Here is a 26732-nt window from a genome sequence, read left to right as displayed (position 1 = left end):
GCGGTTACAAGGATAGGAGCCAGAGGGTAGGGAAGGTGGTTTGGGGATTTCATAGGGATGAACTAACAGGTTACGAAGGTTAGGTGGACGGCGGAAAGACACTCTTGGCGGAGTGGGAAGAATTTCATGAAGGATGGATCTCATTTCAGGGCAGGATTTGAGGAAGTCGTATCCCTGCTGGAGAGCCACATTCAGAGTCTGGTCCAGTCCCAGAAAGTATCCTGTCACAAGTGGGGCACTTTTGTGGTTCTTCTGTGGGGGATTCTGGGTTTGAGGGGACGAGGAAGTGGCTCTGGTTATTTGCTTCTGTACCAGGTCGGGAGGGTAGTTGCGGGATGCGAAAGCTGTTTTTAGGTTGTTGGTGTAATGATTCAGGGATTCCGGACTGGAGCAGATTCGTTTGCCACGAAGACTTAGGCTGTAGGGAAGGGACCGTTTGATGTGGAATGGGTGGCAGCTGTCATAATGGAGGTACTGCTGCTTGTTGGTGGGTTTGATGTGGACGGATGTGTGAAGTTGGCCATTGGACAGGTGGAGGTCAACGTCAGGGAAAGTGGCATGGGATTTGGAGTAGGACCAGGTGAATCTGATGGAACCAAAGGAGTTGAGGTTGGAGAGGAAATTCTGGAGTTCTTCTTCACTGTGAGTCCAGATCATGAAGATGTCATCAATAAATCTGTACCAAACTTTGGGTTGGCAGACTTGGGTAACCAAGAAGGCTTCCTCTAAGCGACCCATGAATAGGTTGGCGTACGAGGGGGCCATCCTGGTACCCATGGCTGTTCCCTTTAATTGTTGGTATGTCTGGCCTTCAAAAGTGAAGAAGTTGTGGGTCAGGATGAAGCTGGCTAAGGTAATGAGGAAAGAGGTTTTAGGTAGGGTGGCAGGTGATCGGCGTGAAAGGAAATGCTCCATCGCAGCGAGGCCCTGGACGTGCGGAATATTTGTGTATAAGTACGTGGCATCAATGGTTACAAGGATGGTTTCCGGGGGTAACAGATTGGGTAAGGATTCCAGGCGTTCAAGGAAGTGGTTGGTGTCCTTGATGAAGGATGGGAGACTGCATGTAATGGGTTGAAGGTGTTGATCTACGTAGGCAGAGATACGTTCTGTGGGGGCTTGGTAACCAGCTACAATGGGGCGGCCGGGATGATTGGGTTTGTAGATTTTTGGAAGAAGGTAGAAGGTAGGGGTGCGGGGTGTCAGTGGGGTCAAGAGGTTGATGGAGTCAGGTGAAAGGTTTTGCAGGGGGTCTAAGGTTCTGAGGATTCCTTGAAGCTCTGCCTGGACATCGGGAATGGGGTTACCTTGGCAAACTTTGTATGTGGTGTTGTCTGAAAGCTGACGCAGTCCCTCAGCCACATACTCCCGACGATCAAGTACCACGGTCGTGGAACCCTTGTCCGCCGGAAGAATGACGATGGATCGGTCAGCCTTCAGATCACGGATAGCCTGGGCTTCAGCAGTGGTGATGTTGGGTGTAGGATTAAGGTTTTTTAAGAAGGATTGAGATGCAAGGCTGGAGGTCAGAAATTCCTGGAAGGTTTGGAGAGGGTGATTTTGAGGAAGAGGAGGTGGGTCCCGCTGTGACGGAGGACGGAACTGTTCCAGGCAGGGTTCAATTTGGATGGTGTCTTGAGGAGTCGGATCATTAGGAGTAGGATTAGGATCATTTTTCTTCGTGGCAAAGTGATACTTCCAGCAGAGAGTATGAGTGTAGGACAGTAAATCTTTGACGAGGGCTGTTTGGTTGAATCTGGGAGTGGGGCTGAAGGTGAGGCCTTTGGATAGGACAGAGGTTTCGGATTGGGAGAGAGGTTTGGAGGAAAGGTTAACTACCGAATTAGGGTGTTGTGGTTCCAGATTGTGTTGATCGGAATTTTGAGGTTTTGGAGGGAGTGGAGCTGGAAGTGGGAGATTGAGTAGATGGGAGAGACTGGGTTTGTGTGCAATGAGAGGAGGTTGAGGTTTGCTGGAAAGGTTGCGAAGGATGAGTGAGTTGCCTTTCCGGAGGTGGGAAACCAGGAGATTGGATAGTTTTTTGAGGTGGAGGGTGGCATGCTGTTCTAATTTACGGTTGGCCTGTAGGATAATGCTCTGAACAGCCGGTGTGGATGTGGGAGAGGAAAGATTAAGGACTTTTATTAAGGATAGGAGTTGACGGGTGTGTTCATTGGCTGAGTTGATGTGTAGGTGAAGGATTAGGTGGGTGAGGGCAATGGATTGTTCAGTTTGGAACTGGTATAGGGACTGATGGAAGGAAGGGTTGCAGCCAGAGATGGGAACTTTAAGTGTGAGGCCTTTGGGGGTGATGCCAAATGTCAGACAGGCCTGAGAAAATAGAATATGGGAGCGTAATCTGGCTAGGGCGAACGCATGTTTGCGGAGGGAATGTAAATAAAACTTAATGGGGTCGTTGTGGGGGTGTTGTGAGGGTGACATGGTATTAGAAGGTGGAAAGTGTGACATGAGGTGAAATGAAAATGAAAATAAAAATAAAAATATATGGGGAGAGATAAAGGTGAACCGGAAAGTAACTGGAGCTCTGGAATGAAAAAAGGCGAAAAGGTATTGGTTACAGCTGAGCTATGTTGGACTTGGGTTGGTAGACAACGATGTGCATAAAGGTTAGGTGGTTGTGTTGCCGCCAAAACACGTTAAAGGACGGAGAAATTCGGGAAAATTTCGAAAAAACTGCGTGTAGTATATTAAAAGGAGTGGTATTGTGGTGGCAGATTATGAAAATGTGGTTAACAATTGTCTGACGACGAAATAATGGCGTTAAAACCTGTGGGAAGCGGCTAAAAATGATCATTGATGTGGGAAAAACGGAAATGGAAATAAAGCGAAAGTTATTAGAACTGGCCGAAATGGTTGTTTAAAAGGTGAAAGGAGCTGTTTGTGAACTAGAAACGGTGGATATTATAGCGGCGGTAGTGCTGAAAGCGGCAAAAAAAATTTTTTGGTTATGGTTTGGAAGTGGGTTACGTATTATTGAGTATATATATAGGCGGGATAAAATAGTATAGCAGATTACGGTAAAAAGGAGAAGGTGAATACAAAGTGAAACTACTGGCAAAAACAGAAAGAGGAAAATAAGACGACAGAAAAGATTTCGAAATGCAACAGTGACAATAACAAAACGTAATTGTTGGATTCAAATTAATGATATCAATATAATAGAAGGAAACATTCCACGTGGGAAAAATTATATATAAAAACAAAGATGAGGTGACTTACCGAACAAAAGCGCTGGCAGGTCGATAGACACACAAACAAACACAAACATACACACAAAATTCAAGCTTTCGCAACTCCTTCCCTCTTTCCTGATGAGGCAACAGTTTGTTGCGAAAGCTTGAATTTTGTGTGTATGTTTGTGTTTGTTTGTGTGTCTATCGACCTGCCAGCGCTTTTGTTCGGTAAGTCACCTCATCTTTGTTTTTATATATAATTTTTCCCACGTGGAATGTTTCCTTCTATTATATATATATATATATATATATATATCAAATGTACAGTAAAGAAAGTAAGTCATTGTAATTCTGTACTTTTAAATTCTGGAAATATATGGGTCTGATGTATATCTTGCAGTGTATTATTTAACAGAAATAACAGTTCATTCATTATGCTGTTAAAGTATTGTTTAATTTTCTTATCAGTTCTTAATTATTCATGTAGCCTACTCTATAAATAAGGAGGACTTCTGTTTCATTTTATAAGGCATTACATCAGTTATTATAAATATATTGTCACAGTTTTTTCTCACTGTAAGTTATGTTGCTGTTCCTTGTCTTCATTGTATGTGAAATATTGTTTCACTGAATATAGCCAATACAAAAATCTTAATAAATTCAAAAACAATGGAGCATCAGATACAGCTATCATTTAGGATGCTAAAGTTTTCCTTTCTTTTTAAGGATTCATTAATTACACATTTCAATATGTTTATCTGTAATAATATAAATAATTACAGAGAACCTTTCTGCATCGCATGATTTATATTGGGCGCCATAATTTTGAAGACCAGCAAGCCATTACACAATTCTTTGAGGCAACAATAAAAACAATTAATGGTGGATACTGTGATGAGCCTCTTACTGGATTGTTTTTGTGGTACAATGACTACTTCATCCATGTTCTTGAGGTGAGCCCAAAAAGTAAACATATGAAAGAATCTCAATGTACGATTGAAGAGTTGTGTACTGTGTTATTACTAGACAATATTACAATTTTGATGAAAGAGTAATGCGATCTAGTTCTTGGATTTATTTCAGTTGTGGTGTGCAGGGTACTAAGAGTAAGATTCCCAATTCATACATTTTTTATTGTACACTCATTTGTACACTTAACAAATTTGAAAATTGCAAGGGAGAAAAATTCAGGGAGCAGTCCATTGCTTAAGATCATAAATCATTGTTGACATACGTATCTCATCTCCATTGTTAATGAAGTTAACTTGTACCTGTTAGATATGTGGTGCATAAAAGAAGCTGTCAGGGATGTGGCCTGTGTTTCTCGTGATATTGAAGTACTCATTGTCTTCTTGTTATGATGTACTATGAAAAGTGAGAATCTATATGATAAAAAAAAAAGTTCTTTCAACTTCTATGTACTGTGTGTTTGTGTGTGGTCCCTGCCATTTTTCTAAAGAAGATTTTACAAGATATGGACTCTGGATCAATGGTCCTCAGTGACATGAAGTGAAGGTACCATCTAGATAACAAGACAGGTTGGAAGATCATTCAAAACAGTGAGAAATTGTCAGTACTGAATTTTTCTTCCCTTTTGTGGATTGCAAAGAGGATTTGTAAATGATATTATGGAAGCAGTGTGAAAGTCATAGATGTGACTGAACTGACAAAAATAAGTGGGAAAGTTTTCTTACTGCATGATATATTTATGGTGAATAAGTAAATGGTCAAATATTATGGATGAGTAAGAAATCAGATTGTTGAACAAAGATAATTACCACAACTATTCTCAGAGAACTAAGGGAACTTCATGATTAAACCGTCTTGGTGTGCAATCGACCATGGAATGTGAAATACATTCACAGCGGATGAACGAAAATCAAAACAAAAGGGTGTGGGAATTCTACTAACAACAGTAGATGATAATTCACTTGATGGTAAACAAGACTGCAAAATTGCAAAAGAAATATGGGTACATTGACAGCATCTTTTACACATTTTGATTTGTGGCATAGAATGTTTGTGCTAAAGGAAAAAAACAAATGATGTGGAAATGTTCAAAGGGGATGAAGCCATGGCAAAAGCCAGCATGATAACAGTCATGGCAATTATGAAAAAAACATATGAGCATGGTTCACAATGTTTTTGTTGTGAAGAGCATGGACATTTTGCAAAATATTACCTGTAGTTTGGTGATCACATTTTAAACAATGAGCAATCAAAATGTGAAAATGAGGCAGACAAAAATCTTCAAATTTAACTACTAACAAAAGTGTGTTACTGACACCAAGGCATAGTAGTACAAAATTTCATCCTACAAATGAGTTAACTGTGACCATGTTGTACACTGATGCATATTCACCTGCGACAGACATTATTTTCTGAGGAAACAAATGAAACAAAGCATGGATTTTGGACAGTGAGCTAACAGACCACATGACTTACCAGCATGAAAAATTCATCACTTTCACCAAATATTAAGAGTCAACAAAAGTAGCTGGTGGTGAATATTTGCAAAGTTCTGGTTTTGACATTGTACGCATATACCTATCAGAAGAATGAGGAGGATAAATAGTCAACTTGCACTGTACATTGTACATTCCAGACATCATGTATCAGTCCCTCAGGCAACCAATAAAAAAGTGATTGTATCTGAAATAAAAGCTGGAGCTAGAATTGTGAGACAAAATAGGAAAATAACTGTGAAGGCTTCAGTCCCTAAGGCAACCAATAAAAGAATGATTGTATCTTTAATAAAAGCTGGAGCTAGAATTGTGAGACAAAATGGGCAAATAACAGTCTGTACTAGATAAGTGATGATAACTCCAGTATTTCAATGTATGGATGTGGCCCTGGCACAAATCTTACCAGTAGTCAGGAAATGGATTTATGGCACTGATCGCTAGGCCATTTTCATGTTGATAAAGCTAAGAAACAGTCAGATGTAATGCAATCTCTCAAAGCATCAAATGACTGGACAAATCAGTTCAACTGTGTGTATGCTGAAAACAAGATGAAAGCTAAACCTTTCCCCAAACAGACTAAAAACAGAACAAATGAACTGCTGTGTTTTGTACACAGTGATGTAATGTGTGTCTCTGCCTCCTAAACATTTGGTGGAATGAAATATGATGCCTCCATTGTATACTACACTACCAGTTCTTCAAAATCTTGTCTTGTTTTTGAACCTTTTCCCATGACAATGTTGAAGTCTCCACATATAACATTCTTATGTCAATTTTGAAGTCTCCGTATATAACAATGTTTTTCTTCATTTTCATTCTTAGTAAGTTAGTAATTTTGTTTTTCAGAAAGATACTAATCTCGCCACCTGGTGATCTGTACACACAAAGATTGTATGCCATGTGTAACTACATTAGTAATTTCGAAGTCTTTTTCTCTAGTTATGTGTTAACTAACATTTTTACTGTTTACAGGCTTTAGGAGATTTCCTGTTTTAATGTATACAGAAATTCCGCCACCTTTATGTTTAGATCTAAAGAGGTAACTACAAGGGGATTTCAATAAGTAATGCAACACATTTTTTCTTCTCAGCCAGTTTCAGTTGAAAAAATAAAGAATATGTTGTGGGACACTGTGGAACATTCCCACTTCAGCCCCTGCAGTTTCATAAAGTACCAACACGTGGTGGCGCAATATGTAGCCTTCAAAAATGGCATCCATAACAGAGGTGTGTTCCAAAATAGAGAGCTGCCATTTTGAGTTTGTTAGGCAGAAAATGAGAGTATCACAGATACTCATAAGTGTTTGCAGAATGTCTACATGGATGTAGCAGTGAATAAAAGCAAAATGAGTCATTAGGCAAGGCATCTGTCGTCATTGCAACGAGGTCACACAAACCTGTCCGATTTCCTGTGTGCCATCTGGCTGCACATAGCTGTGACTCCTGCAACATTTGAACGCACGGACACTGTCAGTCGAGTTTTTCAATGGCTCAGGCCTCGTTGCACAACTGGATGTCTTTGTTTGTTGTGCTGACTTACTTGTCCACCAGTTGGGGTACTCGAAGGTGTTTGCTTACTAGGTTCCTCACTGTCTAACAGAAGATCATAAAGAGCAATGGACATCTGTGCAGAATTGCTTGTGTGTTATAGGGCTTATTATGACAATGTTTTGTCGAACATCATCATAGGAGATGAAACATGGGTTCATCACTTCGAACCTGAAACAAAATGGCAGCCCATGGAGTGGTAGGTACCACACCACCTCTCCTCCAATGGAAAAGTTCAAACCCAAACCCTCAGTGGGTAAAATCATGGTGACAGTCTTCTGGGACTCTGAAGGGGATATTCTGTTTGGCGTCCTCCCTCATGGTGCAACTCTGAAGAGTTTGTGCTACCCTCAAGAAATTGAAGAAATGGCTTCAGTGTGTTTGTTGCCACAAAAATGCAAATGAACATCTCCTTCTCCATGACAACACAAGGTTTCACACAAGTCTGTGCAGCTGAGAGGAGCTTAAAAAACTTCATTTCACTGTTCTTCCTCATCCACCCTACAGCCCAGATCTCACACTTTCTGACTTCCATCTGTCTTGTCCAGTGAAGGATGCTCTCTGTGGGAAGCATATGTGGATGAGGGGGTGATTCTTGATGTAGCAAGATGTGGCTCTGATGATTACCAGTAGAGTGATACCATGCAAGCATACAGGCCTTCCCAGTAAGATAGCTTAAGGCCTTTACATTGAACAAATACTGTGTTTAAAAATAAGGTTTTGTAGCCAAAAGAGTGGGAAATATATGGTGTATTGCAATCCTGAATAAAACCAGCGTGCTTTCATTAAAAAATGTTGCATTACTTATTGAACATACATAGGTAAGGTGTAATCTTTTATGGTCAGATTATCTATATGACTTTCAGTTGGCCCATGTTCGCTGATGGGTAATATGTCTGGCTGTACTTCACTTTGGAATCTTGCTGCTTCTAGTTGTGTATTATCAGTGTATGAGATATTCTGATGGAAGTATTCTCATGTAATTTTTCTTTTCCTGACCTACATGTTGTAATATCCTTATCCGAATGGTTAACTGGCAGCATTGAAATGCATTCTTTGAAGTAACAACTTTTTATTACAAGAACCAAACTAAATACAACTTCTGAGAATAAAGTCCACACAACATGAGAACAACAATGTATTGAGAAGCAGGGAAGACTAATAACAACAGTCCTGTGAGTTGGGACTCACATGTAGCCCACGGATGAGTAGCAAGATGCTGTAACAATGTGGTCCCACAAAGCGATGAACCTAAAGGCAGTCACATATGAATACTGCAAAGTGGTGGCCTCAGGAGCAGCTGACAGAAATGTAGCAGCAGACATGATTCACAGTGAGGCAACACCTTTGTGGAAGTGGCAGTGGCAGCAGCAGGCGGGGTCTGCAGCTGAGACCTGTTGCAGAGACTTGGAGCAGTTATTGGTTGGTTGGAGCCTGGAACATAACTGTGTTTCAAAGCGTGGAGTGCTGACCTAAGTAGTTGTATGTGGAAGGATACATACAGTGTCATGTGGACACATTACCATGTGCACATAAGTGTGACCTGTGACCACAGTGCTGTGTGCAGCAACTTAAATTGCTATGTTGTGGCAAGACAGGTGCTGCCGACCACTATGGAATCTGCAGGCGGTTTGACTGTGCACAGTACCATGACTATTTACAAAAGACCTCTGAGATGAAGCAGTGGCTGTTCCTAACCTACAAAGCATAGGCTGAAGTGTTGTTGCCAAATATGCATGGGCCCAGCCCTGCAAATATGATACCTTTGCACCCATAACAAGGGATGGTGCAACTGTCTCCAAGAAGTGCAGCACTCAAGGGAGGAGGCACAACACAGCTGCCGGCATCAACTGTCCACCAACTGGAATGAAACAACACAAACAGTCACTGGGTAAGCACATGCCTGAGAACTGACCAACAAGTTACTGAATATTGTATTCTTGCATTCTACAAGCAAGGAGTAGAACCAAAAATCTATGTATGAAAGGAACACCAGAATTGTCATTAACATTTGAATAAAAATGCAAGATACAACTAAAAAGACTGCTGATCATTCAGTGCAGGACCATTGGCATTGGATACACAGTAACATCCAAATGCTCAGCACAAGGCACATGAATATACTAAACCAAACTACTAATCAACAACAAAAAATTAATCCCAACAAAACAAACTTGCAGTGTCTGTGTGTGGGAACAGTGACTGACCTCTGTTGCAGGTAGAAACTGGAAAGGGCCAGGTGATGGCAGACCTTGCAGCAAAACTGCCATGAAGGCACAACCCATGGCTCAGAAGAACATATGATGGGGTCAGCAGCACAAGTGGGAATGCTGAGACCAGCGGTAAGGAATGCTTTGACCAGTGGTAGAGCCGGCACCAGCAGTGGAAGCGGCTGTATTTGCGGCTGCAGTGACACCAATGGGGATGACTGCGCTGGCTGCAGGAATGACAGAGTTGGTGAGGGGACCAGCTGTAGCAGAGCCAGCAATGAACACACTGATAAGACAGTTGGCATTGGTACCAACAGGGCTGACTGGAACAGGGCAGGCAGTGAGAAGACTGCCAAACAGACTGACGTCATTGCAGACAGACTTAGCAATGACTGGAGGGCAAATTGGGACAGGGCCGACAATATCCAGACTGAGCACAGGGCTGGTGTCATTGCTGACAGGCTTGGTGACAACAGGAGGGCCAGCTGGGACAGAGCCGCCTTCCAATGGGATCACACGCAAGGGCTGGGCTGAGAGCAGTGGAACTGCTGTCATAGAACTCAGTGAAAAAGAAACTGAATGCTGCACGATACAACAATATTGGAAATAACCTGAGTGGCAAGGTCCCTGCTTGCCACACACAAAATTAATTAATGCTGAGACTGTTCAGAAACATGCCCACGTGAATGCAGAAGGGAAGAATGTTGTTGAGGAACACACTCACTTGAACACTGTGGGGGAAACAATCCACCAGTAACCAAAAAGTCGGTACACATTCAGCATGAATGGAAACAACTGTCACCACCAAATTGCACATCTACCCATCTACCAATGAGTCATTGTTGTTGTGCTGCAGATGAGAATCTTGGGGGAAAAAAACCTAACAACAGAAAGGAAAGATTTGTGCTCCCTTTCTTGCAGTAAAGTGAGCTCTGCATTTAGGGTTGCCATAATCGAAGGACGAAAATCAAGGACATAATTCAGTGATTATAAAGATGTGGTTGAAACACGGACCGATATGTTGTGCAGGTGACCATTGGTTTGCATTTCAGTTGAATCTTCGCCATTACTTAACAGTGGTAATTATGAAGAGGTGGTTGAAAACTATTGCCAGAAAATAAAATTGCGGGAGACTTGGTTTTTAAACATGTACAGTTGAGTAATCTGATCAATTATAATACTCATTTGTATGCTTTCTACAAATGATAGGCATTGTACTTACTAGCCACTTTTTTCGCGGACATTTTCCTCTTCGTCCAGGACACCCGTCTTCGAGCATAAAATCGCGGACTGTCCGCGAAATGCGCTATCTATGGCAACCCTATCTGCATTGCATATATGACATATACTGCAAAGTGCAACTCCAGCTGTTGCTGGTGTGTGCCCCAGTCCTCTTTCTGGCTGTCAAACACCAGAAAATTGGATACAAATGTGGGAGCAGCTTGCCAAGATACAGCCATGCAGTCAAAACTTGAGCAAGCTGAGTTATGCTCTGCATCAAATATCTGAATTTGTTTACCTTGTAACTGAAGGACATGAATCAGAGACAGCTCTGATGTCTGGACAGACCTGATAAATCGAAAGGATGCTCGAACCTTACATGAAAATAAACTCCCAGCGTACTGAAACATGTACCTTTAATTACTGAATTGTCACTAGAGTACAAAAATACACCAGATAAGCATCAAAATCAATGCAAACCAACAGTGTCAGTGAAGAGAATTGTACTTATACTACATATGAACTGACCACCTTAACTGTGCAGAAAAGACAACTACTACTAAGAAACTTGTTTCACAAATGTGTATAGGCTGAGAAACTTGTCCTATTGTACGACTCACAGAATCTGATGAACATCACTGCATTCAGGCTATAACACACAAGGAACAATGAAGATGCTGCCCCACATAAAGACCTAGTACACAAGCAGAAATCCAGCTGATTGAAAACTACTGTAACAGACTTGAAAAACAAAATGTCTGCTCCAGCAAAATGAGCTAATAAACAGCAAGAAACTCGAAAACAAGCTTGAAGTATACTTAATACTTTACCTTGTCACCAATGTATAATGGCACACAAGAAAACAGTCCTAGAAAACCACACAAAACTTTTTACCTCACTGCCAGTGATATCCTTTGTTCAAGTGGTTGGCTGGCAGTGTTGGAATGCACTCTTGAAAATAACAACTGTTTATTACAAGAACCAAACTAAATACAACTTCTGAGAATAATGTCTACACAACTTGAGAATGTCACTGTCTACACAGGCCTTCGAGGCCGGGGTCATAGGCAGTCCACAGATGAGCATCGAGATGATGTAACAACATGGTCCCACAAGGCAATGAGCTTGTAAGCAGTCTCATCTGAATACTGTAAAGTGGTGCCCTTTGGAGCGGCTGACCGAAGTGCAGTGGCAGATTTAGATCACGGTGAGGGCAAGGCAACATCCTGGCGATCAGAGGCAGCAGTAGCCAGAGTCCATAGCTGAGACTCGTTGCAGTGACTTGGAGCAGCTGTTGGTTGGTTGAAACCAGAACTTTACTATCCTTAGAAGCATGAACGTGGGTAAAGACCGACAGGATATATCCACCGTGTCATGTGGACACGTGACCACATCGACATAAGTAGGACCTGCACACGCAGTCATTGTGTAATGTCCTGCAGTCAGCAGGAAAGAACTAATGATCAAGTTTGAACACACAGCATTATAACTAAAATGCCTTCTTGGTATGCATTAATTTCCAAACGCAAGAACAACAAGAAACACAACAATTCTTGTGGTGGCAAAACCAGATGAAAGTACAAAGCAACGAAAATAATAACCAAAACACCACTCTACACAATTACATAGATACAACTTTCTACAGAAAGACTATGGTGAGAGTCTACTGAGCTAGAGCTGGCATAGGTATCGGCCAGAGCTGTCCTAGCTGTAGGTACACACTGCTGGTCTGATGCTGCTGGTGTGCTTATAACGCCGATTCAGTGGAGTGCTACACATAGTCACATTAGTTCCAATTGGTGGATACTGTCACATGGATTTTAATGAAGTAGTTCCATGTTTATTGCGGAAAGTCTGTTGTTGTTTACATCCACTGGTAATGTTTCGATTTGAGCTCTTGAAGAGAGGTCAGCAGCCCACCTTGCTTGTCTGTTGTGTGGTCTCTCTAACTGATAAGAGGCTTCTATGAAATTTCTCCCCCTTGGAAAAAAATGCACAGCACCACAGATGTCCATAGGAATAGAGGCATCCTGGTCGACATGCGTAGGTTCTTGACAAGCAGTGGAGGGAGGCGGCAATGCAGCAGGGGCAGCTGGCAGCAGAGGCAGCATCTGAAGCAGAGGCGAAGCAGAGGTTCCATCACAGGTCGGTCGGCGACAGGCACTGGCAGCTCACTCAGGGTGTCGTGGTCCACCAGATGGGGGCAGAGCTGGTAGAGGTGCCGGCAGGCAATGGAACTGTCAGTCCAGTGGAGAGGTGCCATCACCCAGCTGCAGAGTTTGGTGATGGTGGCAGGTGCTCAGTGCGCCCATGGATGAGAGAAGATCCATACCCAGATCTCCTGCCTGATGCAGAAGGAGTGTGCCAGAGTGCGAGTGGGAGGTTGAGAAGTCATGGGAATAAGGACAGATAAGGGAGAGCAGAACAGTCAGCTGTGAAGTATCTCCACTGGACTTTTACTGGCACGGGGGGCGGCACATTATGTAGCCAAAAAAAGAAGCACGGCCCCATTCAGTGGGTGATGGCTCAGCAGCTTATCGAGCTGGGTCTTGAATGTCCACACAAAACACTCTGCCCGACCATTTGACAAAGAGTGAAATGGGGCTGTATGGATGAGGGAAATTCCATTGGCAGTACAGAATTGCTTAAAACTGGTCGAAGCAGATTGTGGGCCATTATCCATAATGATCGTTTTGGGGAGTCACTCAACAGCAAAGAGGCACTGGAGAATTTTGATAGTCTCAGCAGGAGTGGTGCTCTTCATACGGGATACATAAGGGTATCCTGACCTGGAGGCAGTCAGGATGAACCACTAGGAACCATGAAATGGCTCTGTGAAATCAAAGTGGAGATGTTCCCATGGAGCAGCTGCATCGGACCATGAAAAATACTGGCATGGGGGTGCTGCTTGACATGTTTGACACATGGTGCAGGCCGAAATGAGGCAGACAATGTCTTTATCCAAACTGCACCAATAAAGGTGTCAGTGAACCAGCTGTTTGGTGAGGATGATTCCCCAATGGACAGTATGGAGGAGGTCAAGGACACGGCTGCCCAATGCATGTGGTATGACCACCCGGGGAAATTCCGATTCACAATGCAGAAGGATGACGCCACTGCGGAAAAAGAGACTGTGCCAATGATCCCATAAATGCTGGACCTCCACATCGCAGATGCTACAACGACTGGCTGGCCAACCTGCAGCGATTTGGTGGTGGAGAGCTTGCAGTGGCCCGCCGGGTCGTATCAGCATCCAACAGAAGCACATCCAGAGCTGCGTCCAAGTCTGGTTCCACATGGAAACAAACCAATGGGCAGGCATCAAACTCACAGTCCACCCCGGCATGCAGCCAGGACAGAAAATTCACATTTGCATGACGTTCAGAAGTGCATTAGACAATATCAGAGTCGAACATTGCCAGAAAGAGCGCCAAACGCTGGAGGTGGCGCGCTGTTCTGGTGGGCACTGCGGCACCCAGATGATACAAAGAAACCAAAGGTTTGTGGTTGGTCTGCAGAGTAAAATGAAATTGTGGAATTTTATAAAGGCAAAAACCAGCGCCATAGCTTCCTTTTGAATTTGACTATATTTGGTTTGAACGTCAGCCAATTTTTTGGATGTGAAAGCCACTGGCCTCTCAATGCCGTTGGCCACTTGCAAGAGGACTGCACCCAGGCCATAGTCTGATGCGTCGGCGGTGACGATGGGGTGCAGGGAAGGATCGTAAGTGGCCAGACAAGGTGGGCGACTGAGAGCCGACTTGAGATATGTGAAAGCCTGCTCACATGCCATGTCCCAAACCCGACACACACCCTTGCGCAATAACCCAGTCAGGGGTGCCAAACTCTCAGCAGTGAGGGGTATAAAGCACCAATAATAATTGATTTGACCAAGGACGGACTGCAGTTGCTTCATGTTGGGGGAAGGAGGCAGGTTTCGAGTCACCTCGACATACTCCGTAGAGGCTTGTAGGCCATTGGCATCAATTGTGAACCCGAGATAACCAGCCTCACAAGCAAAAAAGTCACACTTTTCTCTCCGGCAACACAGGTTAGCCTTGGAAAAAACCTGCAACAGCATATCCAGCTTGTCCACGAGGTCCACTGCTGACGAGCCGTCCAGATAATTTGTCATACCGGGCTACTGACTTGTGAAGTGTTCCAAGTAATGTTGGAAAATGGCAGGGGCGTTGGCAGTGCCAAATGGGAGGCGGTTGTACCTGAAAAGGCCACACGGGGTATTGATGACTAGGATCTGCTGCGATTCCTCGTCCAATGGCAGCTGCTAATGAGCATTGCACAAATCAGTTTTGGGAAAAATGGTTGAGCCTGCAAGACGGGTGAGTATGTCATCCACTGATGGGACAGGATATGCATCGATGATGGACTGAGAATTTACAGTGCTCTTAAAGTTGCCACATGCGTAAATCACCATCTGGCTTCTTGATTAACGGGATAGGCATTGCTCAGCAACTGTGCACGACGGAAAAAAGGATGCCTTTGTCTTGTAAGCAGCAAAGTTCCACCTGAAGCCTGTCTAGGAGAGCAAAGGGGCCCGGGCAGGCCTTTAAAAAATGGATGGAAGAGGGAAGAAGCTGAACATACGTGCTGAAACCCTTCACTCCTGGTTTGGAGGATGAGAACAATGTTTCATATTTGCTGAGCAATGGGGTGAGGAGGGTATCCAAGGAGGGGATCAAAACTGCCTGTACCTCGTTTTGCACTGACAAACCCAGACGACCAAAAATGTCCACACCCAGAAGGCCAGAAGGTTAGTAGTGCCGGGAGACCCAGTCACCAAAAATTGAGGGGTGAAGGAATGACTGTTGTAGAAGATTTGTGTTGAAAAAACGATGTCGGCTGATATAGGATGATTACTGAATCTAGACAAGGCATGAGGGTATTGAGACAAAGCTGGTGAGCCCAAACGTTGGTTTGTGGCACCATCCACAATAGAAACAAATGATGCTGTGTCAATTTGGAAGACCACCAGGATATGCACGACCTCCAAGGGTAGGAGAAAATGGGCTCCCAATTGGGGAATGATGGAGAATACGTGTCCATCTGTGGAATGTGAGCCTTCTAGGCCTTGAGGTGATGATTTGTGATGAGCCTGTGTGTCCACAGGAAGCCTGGAATCTACGATGTTTCTGCGAAGCCTGACACACAACGGCGATATGGCTTGTTCGGCTGCAAACCGTGCACCTTGCTCACTGGTGGAGGCACTCTGTCCATTGGTGAATTCAGAAACAGTCCGGACATGATGGAAAATGGGCGAAAGACTTTCTGTCACGGGATTTACCAACACACTGCTGAGACTCCCGCTTGGCAGTAGGCAACTGGCGAGCTACAAAAACAGCTGGATGAAGACACAGCGGTTGTAGTCGGTGAGACTGTTCAAATGCACGAATGATTGGCAGACAGGTGTAAAGGGACGGGTCCTGTAACTTCAAAATATCAGCTCAAAGACCCTCATCTGGTGCGTGAAACAGCACCATATCGTGAATCAATGAAGAGGCATAAGACTGCCTGCAGGCAATGTTGGTGCACCGGAATTTGAAATTGCGGGAGAGACCCTGAAGCGTTGTAATCCATTCCAAATATGTCTGACCTGGGGACTTTCGACAAGAAAAGAAAGTCTGATGGGCAGAAGTGACATGTATTTGTGCGTCAAAGTACTCAAAATGGCAGCACTTAATATGGGTAAATGAGAGATCTGGAAGGGATTGGTCAGGGTTCAATTGTTGAATTAAATGATACACTTGTGGACCAGCTGTTCCTAAAAAAAAGCCCGACTTCAATTTTCGTCATGGATCCCATGTGCCAATAAATGTTCCAACTGCTCAACATAAATTGACCATGATTCAACAGGCCTATCAAAAGCCTAAAGCATCAGTGGAGCTACGTGCACTAAGTGTTCAGTTTACCAGTGATGAAATCAGCTCTGTGAGCTACCTCTTGCAATGCTGTGGAGTGAGGGCAATGTTCTGACCTTGTGAATGCTGCCTGAATCTGCTGTAAGAGTTTCCACTAAGGACTGAAGAAGGTCCTCTGAGGGGCTATTCCATTCGAAAATCAAAGTTTTATCCTCGTCGCCAATAACTGTAGTGTCCTGCGGTCGGCAGGAAAGAACTAACGATCAAGTTTGAACACACTGTATTATAATTAAGACACCTTCTTGGTGTGCACTAATTTCCAAATGCAAGAACAACAAGAAGCACAACAATTCTTGTGGTGGCCAAACCAGATAAGAGCACAAGACAATGAAAAGAAAATAATAAACAAAATACTACTCTATACAATTACAAAGATACAACTTCCTACTGAAGGCTATGGCGAGTATCTACTATGCTAGAGCCGCTGCAGGTATTGGCCGGAGCTGTCCTAGCTGTAGGTACACACTGCCGGTCTGACTCTGCTGGCATGCTTATAATGCCGATTCAGCAGAGTGCTACATGTAGTCACATTAGTTCCAATTGGTGGATCACTGTCACATGGCTTTTCACAAAGTAGTTCTGTATTTATGCAGAAAGTTTGTTGTTGTTTACATCCACTGGTGATGTTTAGATCTGAGCTCCTGAAGAAAGGTCGGCAGCCCACCTTGCTTGTCTGTTGTGCGGGCCTTCTGACTCATAAGGAGCCGCTATGACACATTGTGTGCTGTGACTAGTTCACCAAGCAATGGCGAGGCTGTCACCCCCAGACAATGTGGTGGCTGTAGGCAGCTTGACTGTACACGGTATCATGACCATTTACAAGCCATTTCCAAGATGAGACAGGGGCCATTCCTGGCTGCCAAAGCAGAGACTGAAATGTGGTGGCCAAATATTCAGGTGCCCACTGCTGTGTGTACCACATGTGTTGTGGACTGTATTCTGAAAGTGTATTCTGTAATGCTTCCGTTTTTGTGTAGCGCTTATATTTTGCTTTCTCACCTAGAGCATCCAGTTTTTCTGCCCCATCAGTCCATATTAGTTTCCTTTGCTTCTGATTATTTTGCCTACATCTGTAAACATTCTGCTGAATGTTACAGATCCAATCTATTTAAATGCATGCCATCCTTTCCTAGGCTGCTTCCACATAAAAATATGTTTGGGTTTATGAAACATCACCAAGATGATCTCATTGTTCTTCAGTGGCACAGTTTATTTTGGATAGATATTTGTCACTTACTGACCTTCCTTTTATAATTCCATTACGTATCAGCCACAATCCCACATAGACACTTCTTGCCATTTCTTGTGTTGTCAGTAATTTCTTCTTTGCTGCTGCTTCTTAACGAATTTGTTCCAGAATGTATAAAGACAACTCTGTAGCTGTGTTTGGCTTCAGAATCTGCTTATGCAGTCACTAGTTTTACATTTCCTGTATTTTTAAAATATGTATTTAATTGTTGCATTCTAATTCCAGACTGTACACCAATTTTGCAGCTGGAGACAGCAATATTTTTAAGTAGTGAGTCGCTTACTATGAGAAACTCATTTTCATTCCCTTGCATAGCTGTGGTCATGCATTTTCTTTTACTGAATGTCATCCCCTTCCATTTATATTTATCGATTGATTTTTGGCTTGCTGAATTTATTGTCACACCTTTGGAAACACTGGACGTGTTGTTATTTTTAAAGTTCGTTTGTGCATGTGTATATTTGTGATTTTGTTATTTTTCTGTGTGATGGATTTCACAGACACAAGACTACTTTTCTCATATTAATCTATCATTTTCTGTCTTTGAAGTCAATATTTCAGTTTTTAATGTTGCAATGTCATTTTGTAGCAGCTTCATAATTTTGTTCTTTGAATACAACACACTTATAACATCGGCCACTTTATCACATAAACAGCCATGTTTATTACAGAAACCAAACTAAATACAACTTCTAAGGGTAATGTCTACACAGATTGGGAACAGAAATGTCTTGAGGAGCAATAAAATTGCAGAAAATCATCACTGATGCATTTTAGGTTTACTTTTGTGCACTTTTCCTGTAACCAGTAATTGCACTTGACACACAAAATACCTTACATCACACATTTTCACATTCTCTGCATGAAAAACTGTCCATTTGCCTTTTTAATCAGACTGAAATGTCATTAGAAATTTCTATCGGTATCATGTTGAATTACGTCTGTCGATAAAAGTTATCACTCTGCATACCACCTATACCCTTTTTAGACCCAGGAGGCTACTATGCCAACTTTTCTCTGGTTCATATGAAATCTGCAAATGACCTCCTTACTATCTTATGTACAGGAAATTAATTTGATGGTTTCTGCAGTTGCTATAGTTACTTTGGACACAGTAACATATAAATAAATAACTATTTTAGTATGTGTCATTAACTACCCATGACTTTAACAGAGTTTGGGTTATGGAGAAATAAAAATAATATGAAGATTTGTGTAGGCAAAGAAAGATTTCTTTATCAAAAGAACGTAGTTGGAATCAAATATTGACATGGAAATGAGAAAGAAGTTTCTGGAAGTGTACAATTTGGCACAGTACTGTATAAAACTGAAATGATTGTTGTGTAGAAGAATGTGAAAAATTAAATGAACTGATCAAGAAGGAGCAGAAGAAGCACAAGAAAAACTAAGATGAAGCCCTTAACCTGAGTAAAGAACAGGTCAGTAACTCTGTAAAGCCCTCTTATATATATATATGTGATGAACACATGAACTACAGAAAATGCAACAGGATATCCATAGCAATGAATCAAATGTGGTTTAGAAAGTGGCTTGCAAATCTAATGTGGGTGCAGTCACAAGGACCTTGCAGAGGTGGCCAGCATATGGACTGCTGGTGCCTAATTGGTTGGTATAAGACACAGATCCAGCACTGATTGAGGTTCATTGTTAACTAATAAATGTATCTCCTGCAAGTTTTATTACATGAGATATGTCCCTAAGAATGCTACAACCTCGAAAATTCTTAGAAGCTGGCAAAGGGGAAAGGGACTTGAGTTCAGGATGCCTTGCATAGAGACTATGAGCCCAGCTATTAGATTAAATTAAATGATCTCATTCTGTGGATCCATACTGACGAGATTCTTGTGCATGTGGAACTTGTACAGTATTTTTTACATTATGTTAATAACAAATACAGCAGTAATAATACATACATACATATACATATACAGTATATCAAGAAATTTGTCAGTGGAGTAGAAGGCGAGCAGAAGGAGTTGGCCACAAATAAATTTTTCAGGCTTCTCTTGAACTAAACTTTATTTCTCACTGAAATTACTATGGTTGTTGGTGAGTTAATGCAAATGTGTGTTCATGAGTAGTGGACTCATTTTTGGACTACAGTAGTGCCTTTAAGTCTTTGTGTAGATTTCTCTGTTCTTATCAATTATTTTATGAGCTAAGCTGTTTCTTGGAAAAGGGAATACAGTGTTTACAACAAATGTCATTCAGGAATAAATACACTCAGAAACAGCAGTTAGTACAAGTTTCTTGAACCTGCTTTTACAGGGTGTTCATGAATTCACACTACAAATGATGTATATTTCATGCTTTTGGACTCTAAAACTTTCATTTGCCTTGAAGACTTACTGAAAAATATGATGCTATTGTCAGTCTGGTTTTTTAGACACAAAGATTTTATTAAAGACCACTTATTTACAGTTAAATCGCAGCAACTAATAATTACTTACTCTTCTGGAAAAACGAAAAAACAAAAAATGTTTAGAGTGTATGCTGTGATATAATATTCACTTTCATATTGTGATGTGTTACGTAACATCTGTCTGGCTGACAAATGATGACTGCATCAGCTGAAAGCATTTTTTTATTATTTGAATATTTTAGAATCGCAAACTGTTTGGAGCTTTTTGTGTTTGTTAGTGTGTATGAATAGATATGGAGACAGGCCATGTGTCTTCTAGATGGGACAGCATAATTACAGTTTACCAAGAGCTGAGGTATGTGCTGATGTTTGTTCCATACTTTGACATCGTGGCTTGGAGAAGTGGGGTACACCACTGAGTAAAGGGTATGCCATGACACTGCTGATGAGATCACATGGATGAAAGACATTTCCGGATATCTGGAAAAAAAAAATCTTTATTCTGTTATTGTATCTCGAGCTGTCAGTTAGACATTTTACACTGAGATCAAGTGTTAAGTGATTAATGTTTCTCCTGAAGACATGTTGATATAAAGAGTTATTGTATGGGAGCAAGAATTATACATCATTGGAAAAGTGTCATATTTATTTACAAAATTGCATGTTATGCTAAATTCTATACTACCAGCAACTAGTGCAGACTGTAGTGAAATAGTCCAAACTTTTTCATGTTTATGGCCATGAAGAAATAAAACAGGTGAGTTAAATAACATCCAGTAATCATAGCTCAGAAGCAAATTAGTCATCTACCTGTATATACACTCATGCTCATAAATTAAGGACAATGCTGATACATGGTGAAACAACACACTGGTGGGTGGTTTACAGGTTTAAATCACCTCGGGGTATGACCATGCGGTGCATTTGACGTGCGGTCGTCACACGATAGTGCTGGCAGCAGTCCACATATGCAGAGGTGTGTTGGTGCATGTCAGAGTACAGTGCAGCAAGTATGTGTGTAGATGTTTTTAGACATGCTAATGGTGACTGTGTGTTGAAAATGGCTCAAAGAACACATTTTGATGACGTTATGAGGGGTCGAATACCAGGGCGACTGGAGACTGGTGAAAAACAGCAGGTCGTAGCATGGGCCCTCCGTGTGCCACAAAGTGTGATCACAAGATTATGGCAATGATTTCAGCAGACAGAAAACGTGTTCAGGTACTACAGTACGGGATGTGTACAGTGAACAACACCACACGAAGACCGATATCTCACCGTCAGTGCCCGCAGATGGCCACGGAGTACTGCAGGTAGCCTTGCTTGGAACCTTATCGCAGCCACTAGAACAATTGTCTCCAGACACACAGTCTACAGACAACTGAACAGACATGGTTTATTCACCCGGAGACCTACAAGGTGCATTCCACTGACTCCTGGTCACAGGCGAGCCCATAAAGCCTGATGTCAAGAACACAGTACATGGTCATTGGAACAGTGGTCCCAGGCTATGTTCACGGACGAGTCCAGGTATAATCTTAACAGTGATTCTCACCGTGTTTTCATCTGGCGTGAACCAGGAACTCTTAATCTCCTTGATAGGGACCTGTATGGAGGCTGTAGTTTGATGCTGTGGGGTGGGGCTATGATTGGTGCATGTACACCCTCGCATGTCTTTGTCAGAGGAATTGTAAAAGGTCGTCCGCCCCCCGGTAGCTGAGTGGTCAGCACGACATACTGTCAATCCTAAGGCCCAGGGTTCAATTCCCGGCTAGGTCGGAGATTTTCTCCGCTCAGGGACTGGGTGTTCTGTTGCCCAATCATCATCATTTCATCCCCATCAATGCACAAGTTGCCGAAGTGGCGTCAAATCGAAAGACTTGCACCAGACGAGCAACATACCCAACGGGTGGCCCTCGTCACACGCCATTATTATAATGTAACAGGTCAGGTGTATTGGAATGTCATTTTGCACCAGTATGTCTGCCTTTTCTGGGGTGCAGTGGGTCCCACCTTCCTCTTGATAGATGATAACGCACAGCCCCACCGAGCTGCCATCATGGAGGAGTACCTTGAAACAGAAGATACCAAGCAAATGGAGTGGCCTGCCTGTTCTCCAGACCTAAACCCCATCAAGCACTTCTGGGATGCTCTCGCTCGACGTATCGCTGCACGTCTTCAAACATCTAGGACACTTCAGGAGCTCCGACAAGTACTGGTGCAAGAATGGGAGGATACACCTCAGCAGCTGCTCGACTACCTGATCCAGAGTATGCCAACCCATTGTGCGGCCTGTGTACATGTGCATGGTGATCATATCCCATATTAATGTTGTGGTACATGTGCAGGAAACAGTGGCGTTTTGTAGCGCATGTGTTTCGGGATGGTTTTCTCAACTTGTCACCAATATCGTGGACTTACAGATCTGTGTCGTGTGTGTTCCCTATGTGCCTATGCTATTAGTGCCAGTTTTATGTAGTGCCACGTTGTATGGCACCACATTCTGCAATTATTGTTAATTTATGAGCGTGAGTGTAGTATGGAAACAACACAGTATCTTGTGTTCAATACAGAACTCTTAATGAGTGTTAAATAACTCACATGTCAGTCCTGGAAAACACTGTTTCTAGGTTTGACTGCAACACACTCAGATATGAACCAAGCTCCCAGTGCATCCATATGCCTGCCATCAGTTTATTCACTGAAAATACGATGATCGGTTGAAAGGTGAGCGAGGACAATCCCACATTAGGCATTAGCAAACATCATTGGTTGGTAACATTACAGTCCAAATCATAGACCAGGAGAAAACCATGTAAGGTGCTGAGTTGTCATTAATAGATACACCTGAGAACTTGCTGAAAACATTGGCAGGTTGACAAGTGAGACCATGGCGGTGGTTTTGTCAAGTGACCTGTACCGAAATATGTACCCTTCCAAGCCATGCCCAGAAAACTTGCTTGATGTATGCATAATTATGCTGAGTGATTCAGTCATATGTCTGGTGAAATTACAAGATCTCTCATCTCTTGAATCGGCCCATGGGTCTAGAACCATCCTGATTGGTGGTATTCTCACTTGGTGGTTATGGAGTCAGTTATTCCAGCCAGGGGCATATCCATATGTGTGCACATTTATGTGGACACCAACCTTGAAAGATGTTCCTACTTTACTTATTGTGCCAAAGGAGGCTGCAACAGATCTGAAAAGGAATGAGGTGGCAGCTGTATTGAGTTATGTCGGTTTTTGACCATGGATCGGCTACACCTGGTGAGAAGATAAAAAACGTAGCAGTGCAGAAAGGTTTGGATGTTATTGTTTTTCCATCTGTGTCTTAAATGTTCACACAAAATGTTGAACCCTACCATTAGAGGTGGGTTGAAATAGAGGTGTGATAATATGCTTGATTCCATTCTGGGTGCAAATCCAATGAAAATGAGTGGGTGTTGACCGTGAGTCATTATCATTGACCAGAGTTTGTAGGGCTCCTTCAATGGAAGAAAAACAATGGCCAGGGTTTTAGTCATATTCTCCATCAAGGTCTGTTGCACTTTGATAATGTGTGGGAAGTTGAGAATACTTGCCTATTAAAGTCAACCATATGACCCAATGGAAAGGAACTGCAAAGTTCGCATGCACCTAATCCTATGGCTGGGTAGATGTAGGCCACAGCTGGTAGACTTGGGGAGCCGCAGGTTGCCGCAACTTAAAAGCTTGGCATTGCTGAGCCACACTTACAATCTCATCAATCTGTGGTCAGTGCTTATATCTTCTTCATTCTAGAAGTGCCTGGTCAGTGCATATGTCACTGGACCAGATTCTTCATTCTTGAAGTGCCCACTATAACTGATGCAGAAGTCGCAATTTATGGGAGTGCAGAAACTCTGAAAAAAAAGGAAGATTATCTGGTTATGATAATAGAACACCACTGAAAAGATGGAGGGCATGACACTGGGAAAAGAAACAATGAACTTCTGCAGAGGCCGTCAGAGCCAGTGCCTTCGGCCAGTCAGTTTGTATGGATTGTCAAACCTGTCTCAAGAGTGGATCTTTGTGGATGGCCGCTGTGACATCTGTGGAAGTAATGGAAAACTATTCCACTGATTGTCTGATTATTCTATTTTTGAATCAATGTAAAAGCAAACAGTCTCAAATTACTCATCAGGACTCGTAGGAAATTGTGACAGTGCATCTTCATTTGCATGCTAGGCTGATGCACATTAATGAGTGAAATACTGACAATTTGATAAGAGAGGAACCCAGGATTGCAAACACTGAGATGTCGGTTCAGGCAGCTTAGGGCCAAACTGGACAGTAATGTTTTATGATCAATCACCAAGTGAAATTCTTTGCCATTCAGTAAAATGTGTAACTTCTGGATATTTTATTTTATTTTATTTGCTACCGTTTACAAATGACCTTCCACCTAGTGACTAATACATGTCATGTTTTCATTAATTTGTGCATAAAAAATTAACAAACTTTTAATTAAATTGCAACCTTAAATATTTGTAAACTTAAAACTAATTAGGAAATGTAAATGCTTTAAATCAACAATGTATGCAATAAGAAGAAGGAAAAATAGCAAGAGAGGAAAAAGTTTAGATTTATAGATTGCTGTCCAGGAGGGAGTACCTCAAAATACATCGAGCCTCTCACTTACGAGCAGCCACCACCCTATCTGCAAATACTTGCTTTGTGGGACAAGAAACTCAGCAGTCATTTGAGCCTCACATCTCAGGTGGCATGATCTTACATCAAGATCAGCTTACCCTACATGGTGGTGCATGCTGTCCTCTATTCCACATTTCTCATACAATCTCATATTACTGTTAATGTACACTCACTTTTGTGACAGTCCCATTATTATATATCTAGTCATTGTTCTATGTTTGCCTGTCTTCGCCTCTACCACTGCCGTTTGATCTGCTACCACTACTACTAGTGGCGACAGTACAGAAGTATGTGTTTCAGGGTCTCTCCCTCTCCACAGACACAGTCAGCTTCCTGATCGAGATTACAAACAGCAAATGTGTGGGGTGTACCCAGTAGAAATGAACCATGCACCAGCTGGAGTTGACATCTTTCATCCTCAATTGCTCCCTGATGTGTTGGGGAAAATTGTATAGCCTACAGGCCTTTTTTCAGTAGTCCCACTCCCTTTGCTCTGAATTCGCTCTCCAGGTTTTGAGCTCTCGCTAGTTCTGTATTTACTTGTCTAGAAGGTCTCATTATTTCATATCTGCCTGTTTTCAGTCATTATGTTGCTAGTGATACATGACAGTATAAATCCCAAGCATCAAGCACAGTGACTCCACTGACATGAGGCTGAAAGCACCCAATAACGTTATCACCCCAGTATTTACCTGTGGCACGGAAGGTATGTACCCACATGCTGGCAGGAAAATGTATTGCTGACTTGAAGAGAGGGTGGTGGTATGTTTTTGTTATGTTGTTGTTGTTGTTGTGGTCTTCAGTCCTGAGACTGGTTTGATGCAGCTCACCATGCCACTCTATCCTGTGCAAGGTTCTTCATCTCCCAGTACCTACTGCAACCTACATCCTTCTGAATCTGCTTAGTGTATTCATCTCTTGGTCTCCCTCTACGATTTTTACCCTCCACGATGCCCTCCAGTACTAAATTGGCGATCCCTTGATGCCTCAGAACATGTCCTACCAAGTGATCCCTTCTTCTAGTCAAGTTGTGCCACAAACTCCTCCCCAATTCTATTCAATACCTCCTCATTAGTTATGTGATCTACCCATCTAATCTTCAGCATTCTTCTGTAGCACCACATTTTGAAAGCTTCTATTCTCTTCTTGTCCAAACTATTTACCGTACATGTTTCACTTCCGTACATGGCTACACTCCATACAAATACTTTCAGAAACGACTTCCTGACACTTAAATCTATACTCGATGTTAACAAATTTCTCGTCTCCAGAAACGCTTTCCTTGCCATTGCCAGTCTACATTTTATATCCTCTCTACTTCGACCATCATCAGGTATTTTGCTCCCCAAATAGCAAAACCCCTTTACTACTTTTAGTGTCTCATTTCCTAATCTAATTCCCTCAGCATCACCTGATGTAATTCGACTACATTCCATTATCCTCATTTTGGTTTTGTTGATGTTCATCTTATATCCTCCTTTCAAGACACTGTTCATTCCATTCAACTGCTCTTCCAAGTCCTTTGCTGTCTCTGACAGAATTACAATGTCATCGGCGAACCTCAAAGTTTTTATTTCTTCTTCATGGATTTTGATACCTACTCCGAATTTTTCTTTTATTTCCTTTACTGCTTTCTCAGTATACAGATTGAATAACATCGGGGAGGGGCTACAACCCTGCCTCACTCCCTTCCCAACCACTGCTACCTTTTCATGTCCCTCGACTCTTATAACTGCCATCTGGTTTCTGTACAAATTGTAAATAGCGTTTTGCTCCCTGTATTTTACCCCTGCCACCTTCAGAATTTGAAAGAGAGTATTCCAGTCAACATTGTCAAAGCTTTCTCTAAGTCT

The 26732-nt window shown here is 42.4% G+C and overlaps 1 protein-coding gene across 3 annotated transcripts in view; it reads left to right on the top strand.

The window, feature by feature from the left end:
• Positions 1–26732, top strand: part of LOC124607316 (testis-expressed protein 47-like) — a 225219-nt gene that overhangs the window by 26338 nt on the left and 172149 nt on the right. For all 3 annotated transcript variants that reach the window (XM_047139614.1, XM_047139615.1, XM_047139616.1), the window contains exon 2: positions 3977–4147. In XM_047139614.1, coding sequence (XP_046995570.1) covers positions 3977–4147 — 171 coding nt within the window. The remainder of the gene's footprint in view (positions 1–3976; positions 4148–26732) is intronic.

The sequence above is a fragment of the Schistocerca americana genome, chromosome 3 (assembly GCF_021461395.2).
Source record: "Schistocerca americana isolate TAMUIC-IGC-003095 chromosome 3, iqSchAmer2.1, whole genome shotgun sequence".
Taxonomy (NCBI): Eukaryota; Metazoa; Arthropoda; class Insecta; order Orthoptera; family Acrididae; genus Schistocerca; species Schistocerca americana.
This window is presented reverse-complemented; position numbering and strand designations above follow the sequence as displayed.